At 36.5% G+C, this 6,108-nt stretch overlaps 1 protein-coding gene across 2 annotated transcripts in view; it reads right to left on the reverse strand.

Moving 5' to 3' along the window:
* LOC137618075 (uncharacterized) overlaps window positions 1-6,108 on the reverse strand; it is a 52,578-nt gene that overhangs the window by 46,409 nt on the left and 61 nt on the right. The window contains exons 1-2 of one of the 2 annotated variants that reach the window (XM_068348044.1): window positions 6,050-6,108; window positions 1,246-1,464 (exon numbers count right to left, since the gene is read on the reverse strand). The exon at window positions 6,050-6,108 is cut by the window's right edge and continues 61 nt beyond it. In XM_068348044.1, the coding sequence (XP_068204145.1) occupies window positions 1,246-1,464 (219 nt within the window). In that variant the 5' untranslated portion in view covers window positions 6,050-6,108. Of the gene's footprint in view, window positions 1-1,245; window positions 1,465-5,866; window positions 5,932-6,049 lie in introns of those variants that run through there. The other variant, XM_068348045.1, reaches the window with a different exon arrangement.

Raw genomic sequence — 6,108 nt, forward strand, 5'->3', positions numbered from 1 at the left:
GTAGAAGGGTCGGGTGTAACCACTACAGGGGAAGGAATAGGTTGAGGGGCATGGGGAGAGGAAAAATCAAAAGAGCGAGAAGAACTCCTCCTGATCCTATCCTTCTCTAGCCTACGTGCATTCTTAAGGAATTCTTGAAAATCGAATTCCGAAAGCCCAGCGCATTCCTCACATCGATCTTCCAATTGACAGGCTTTACCCCTACAATTGGAACAAACGGTGTGAGGATCGATAGAGGCCTTCGGAAGACGCCTAGAACAGTCCCTAGCGCTACACTGCCTGTACTTGGGGACTTGAGTAGGGTCAGACATCTTGAATTAGTCAAAGGGGGAAATCCAAAATCTATCCAAGTCGTCAACAAATAATCCAAAATCTAATCAATAAAGCTTGATAAGGTATTGATGATAACTCCTGTACAGCGAAAGCTAATAACTAGAGAGAATACATCACCAAATAGCGTGAAAATCAACTCCAGAAACAACAGCGTATCAAGTAGGTCTTGCCGGTGGCACGACAGAGAGAAAATTGGTTCTTGTTGACAAGAAGTACCTGAGTACCTACTCGACAGATGGCGCTGTTGTTGTACACCCCCACCTGTATAGCGATCGCTGGCGTATCCCGCCCGTAGGTTTTTTCTGTCGGGCAGCAGAGCTGCAGCTACATGATCACCGGGTAAGATTAATATTGAAAAACTAGCATGTATTGTCCACAAAGTCTGGGTACATAGGAAATTTCACTTTTATCTATCTATGTTATTTTTTCAGTCCAGATCGAATGATTGATCTGTCTAAAGAACTAATCGAGTTTGGTACTTCTAAGTGGATGAGAAGTAAGTTTTTCCGAAAAATTTTTCGAATTTTTTCAAAAATTTCCGAAAAATTTTTCGAAAATTTCCGAAAATTTTTCCGAAATTTTTTTTGAAAAGTCTTATCGCAAAATGGCATTATCAGTAAGTGTGCTGAAATCGACGCAAATGCAGTTCACCTGAATTTTGTAAAGCTCATCAAATTGTGCATAGAAAATGATGGAAATCATACTGAAAATATCTATTAACATTAGATTTAAATAAAATTGTTTTTGTTTTAAAAATAACATAGATAAAAGTGAAATTTCTTATGTACCCAGACTTTTTGGACGCCCTGTATATAGTAAAATTAGTAAAGTGTATACATAACTGAATAATTACAGCATGATACAATGTTTTCCAAAATGAATATCAATAAACTACAATTAACGTAAACTTACCTGGTCATTCAAGAGACCCGGGAGAGTCGTAAGACGAGCAGCCACCATTCGCCTGAGTTCATCGGGTGAGGATATGTTGAGGGACGACAACACCAACGAATGCCGAAGGTCCGTGCAAAGCAGGTGAGCGAGGTGTAAGTCTGCAACGACTGACGACAATACCACAGCCAAACTGAGCTCTTCCAATGACTCTATATGGTGCCTCTTTCTTGGCGACATCTACGGAAGATAGATTGTACAATATATTAACCCTTGTACCCTCAGGCTATTTGGAACTTTCCAACCCTTAACCCCCAGGCATTTTTTTTTTAAGCACATTTTACAATATATATTTTTTAAATTGCTCTAACAGCCTTAATTTTTGTCATAGAGGGGTCAGGTTGGTCTCATTCTTTTGGAAAATGCCTGAAGTTTCTCATAAAGTTATCAAAAATATGCAAAAAAAATGTAAATAGCCGTTTTTTGCAAGGACGTACCAGTACGTCCATGGGGGTAAAGGGATGAGTTTCGTGAAACATACCAGTACGTCCATTGGTGGTAAAGGGTTAAGAAAATTACAAATTTACAAAAACAATCTCATTACTAATTTCTATATCACAATCAAATTATAAGAAAGTCACGAGTTTGGAGGCTAATCAAAATGTTATGAGTAAGCTACTGAAATAGCAAAAGTTACAAATTTTAAAGTAATTTATATTTTTTCCTAACGATACAAACCTTCCGCTATTCATAGGGATATACTTTCAGCTTCCCCGAGAGTATATCCCTATAAATATCGGATGGTTTGTACAGTATATAGTGTCGGAACAAACTTTATTTACAATTTTATAATTTAAAGAAGTTACAATTCTCAACTCTAATAAAAAGTAGTATTTCTGAGCTCGACCTGTGTCGCTCAGTGAAATGCTCCTTAAAGCACTATTTCAAAGGTATAAATACTGCTAAATATACCAGAGAAAAAAGTTGCATGGAATGCTAGGGATATATCCAGCTCGCTCACCCCTAAAGGGTGTCGGTAATAAAACTGGGGCGAGTGATACCACTACCAGAGATCCCTTTCCAATTAGACTTCTCCCACCTCAAAATCCCCCGTTACTACGAGGTGTCGTTCACTACAGCTACTGCCCCCAACCATCACCACTACCTATCCTTCTCCCATCATTCCTTGTTGGCACCTTAACCCTTTTACCCCCAAAGGACATACTGGTACGTTTCACAAAACTCATCCCATTACCCCCATGGACGTACCGGTACGTCCTTGCAAAAAAATGCTATAAAAAATTTTTTTTCATATTTTTGATAATTTTTTGAAAAAATTCAGGCATTTTCCAAAAGAATGAGACCAACCTGACCTCTCTATGACAATAATTAAGGCTGTTAGAGCAATCTAAAAAAATATACTGCAAAATGTGCTGGGGAAAAAATAACTCCTTGGGGGTTAAGGGTTGAAAATTTCCAAAGAGCCTGGGGGTAAAAGGGTTAAGGAGCATTTCACTGGGCGACACAGGTCCCTCGTCCAGAAATAGATTTTTCCTTCGTCAAAATCCCTTATATATATCATCGGCCAAAAAAAAAAAATTGCATTCAATGCTCTTAATACCCGGACTGGGTCATATTGGGCAGACTTGACGTAACAGTATATAACAGGTGTTTCTAATTGCCAAATAACACTATCGTCACAACTATTTGCTCTTCACTTGTATAATCAGAGCTGGTATATAATATCATTACTTCTTGCTAAGCTACAACCCTAATTGGAAAAGAAGGAGGCTAAAAGCCCAAGGGATCCAATACGGAAAAATACCCCAGTGAGGAAATGAAACAAGGAAATAAATAAACGATATAAGAAGCAAGGAACAATTAAAATAAAATATTTTAAAAACATCAGCAACATTAAAACAGACATTTCATAATATATAATCTATAAAAAGAATTGTGTCAGCCTGTTCAACATAAAAACACTTGCTACTATTTTGAACTTTTGAAGTTTTACTTATTCAACTCCCTGATTAGGAAGATCATTCCACAATTTGGTCACAGCTGGAATAAAACTTCTAGAATAGTGTGTAGTATTGAACCTCATGATGGAGAAGGTAACTAAGTCTACCAGTAGGCTATTTCAACTCCTTTGGTACAAGCAAATCTTTTCCATTATACCCGTCAAATCACGTCATAGGATTTTTGTATGGCTATAAAATCTCTTTTGAAATTAAAACTTTAACTTCGGCTTGTTAAGCTACTAACCATTATCACCTATCCGGGGTGTATGTATCATAGCGGCCACTTGTATGTATAATGACTGCCGACAAAGAATACAGCAGTGTAAGGGGGGTCTCAGGGGGGGGGGGCTTAGCCCCAACGATAGGATAGGTAAGTAGGAATTTTCACGGTTTGTACGTTAGGTTAGGTGGGGAAGTTTAGTTTAGTTGGTGTCCAATTGCTATGCACGCAGGAGGTACTGGCCGCTGATATACAAAGCCTCCACGTATCCATCAAAATAGTAAGGGCTCATTGAGAAACAAGGATGGTTCCTCGTTCCTAAATGCTCACTCAGCAAAATAAATTTACGCACACTCTATAACAGGGGTGGCCAACCTATGGCGCATGCACCAATAGTGGCACATTGCACGCATACAATTGGCGCACTATATCCCAGAGATAATAAAAGAAAATTAATGATACTAATAATAATACTTTATTTACAACTGCGACATCTGTCCACACTATCATATATATATATATATATATATATATATATATATATATATATATATATATATATATATATATATATATATATATATATATAAATCAAATGATTATATGTATAACTGCCAAATATGTACAAATCACTATACTTAAATGATTGAAAGGGGGTTAAAGTTTGTGTGGCGCATCTGAATTAGAAGTGAAAAAAATTGGTGCATAGGAAACAAAAGGTTGGCTCTATAACATACTAGATAGGTACAAAACTTTTCCCAGTAATAGAGCTTTTTTTACAAGGATGGAAGATGGATGATACGGTAATTAGTCTAGCCAAAACAATTATCAATCCATCTGTCGAATAATCAAGATTGGTTGAATTTTGATGATAACCAGCACTCGAATACTATGGTACAGAACAAGCTAATTAAAGAAATGCTCCTACCATAGGACTGTTCCATCCTGTTCGTAATACTAGGTATGCAGTTAATTCTAATAATCAGACCTTCATCATGAGGCTCAATACTACACAGTATTCTAGAAGTTTTATTCCAGCTGTGACCATGTTGTGGAATGATCTTCTTAATCGGGTAGTTGAATCGGTAGAACTTCAAAAGTTCAAACTTGCAGCAAACGTTTTTATGTTGAACAGGCTGACATGTCTTTTTATATTTTATACATAAAATATGTTTTAATTTAATAATGTTTTTAAAATATTTTATTCAATTGTTCAGTGCTTCTATATACAGTTAATTTCTTTATTTTCTTTCCTCACTGGGCTATTTTTCCCTGTTGGAGCCCTTGAGGTTATAGCAGCCTGGTTTTCCAACTAGGATTGTAGCTCAGCTAGTAGTAATAATAATAATACCAATAATAATAATAATAACACATCATTCTCCATTTCCACAGATACTCTTCTAAGTTCTAACCTACGGTAGGATAAAAAAAATACTGCAGGATTCTGTCAGTACCTTATTCTACGGTAGGATAACAAAATACTGCAGGATTCGGTCAGTACCTTATTCTACGGTAGGATAACAAAATACTGCAGGACTCAGTCAGTATCTTATTCTATGGTAGGATAACAAAACACTGCAGGATTCGGTCAGTACCTTATTCTACGGTAGGATAACAAAATACTGCAGGATTCTGTTCGTACCTTATTCTAGGGTAGGATAACTAAATACTGCAGGATTCTGTCAGTACCTTATTCTACGGTAGGATAACAAAACACTGCAGGAGTCTGTTCGTACCTTATTCAACGGTAAGATAATAAACTACTGGAGGATTCTCTCCGTACCTTATTCTAGGGTAGGATAACTAAATACTGCAGGATTCTGTCAGTACCTTATTCTACGGTAGGATAACAAAACACTGCAGGAGTCTGTTCGTACCTTATTCAACGGTAAGATAATAAACTACTGCAGGATTCTCTCCGTACCTTATTCTACGGTAGGATATCTAAATACAGCAGGATTCTGATAAATTATTTGAAGAATAAGCAATTATTCATAAACTACAGCTTCAAGGCAGTACTTTGTTACATTATCTGATGAATAATGAATTTGTACAAACCTACATTTTCAATGCGAAGAGAATTAATGAAAATACAAAAGGAAAAAACCGTACCGAAATTAACCTTATCAGATCTTGGCAGCTGGCGAAGATACTAAGATAGCCTAGTCTTTTAACCTTAAGCCATAAATGCTCTACTTAAATATAGATAAAAACCGTATTTAATTACACGATTTAAGTTACCAGGACACAAGATGACAATCTAAAATCTATAAAAATTTACAGAAGACGTAGGTTAACCATGATACCCCTGAACACGGTCACGATCAAAGTTGACCCAGACGTTAATTACACATTAATTACAATGAAATTACAGGTAAATATTAATCTAATCATACATTACCTTCACGCTGTGTAAGATACGACGCAGGTCTGTTAGAATTTGATAAAATTTAGATGTAAATTTACAGAAGACGTAGGTTACCATGATACCCCAGACACGGTCACGATCAAAGTTGACCCAGACGTTAATTACGCATTAATTGCAATGAAATTACAGGTAAATATTAATCTAATCATACATTACCTTCACGCTGTGTAAGATACGACGCAGGTCTGTTAAAATGTGATCAAATTTAGATGTAA

Source organism: Palaemon carinicauda, chromosome 24 (assembly GCF_036898095.1).
Source record: "Palaemon carinicauda isolate YSFRI2023 chromosome 24, ASM3689809v2, whole genome shotgun sequence".
NCBI lineage: Eukaryota > Metazoa > Arthropoda > Malacostraca > Decapoda > Palaemonidae > Palaemon > Palaemon carinicauda.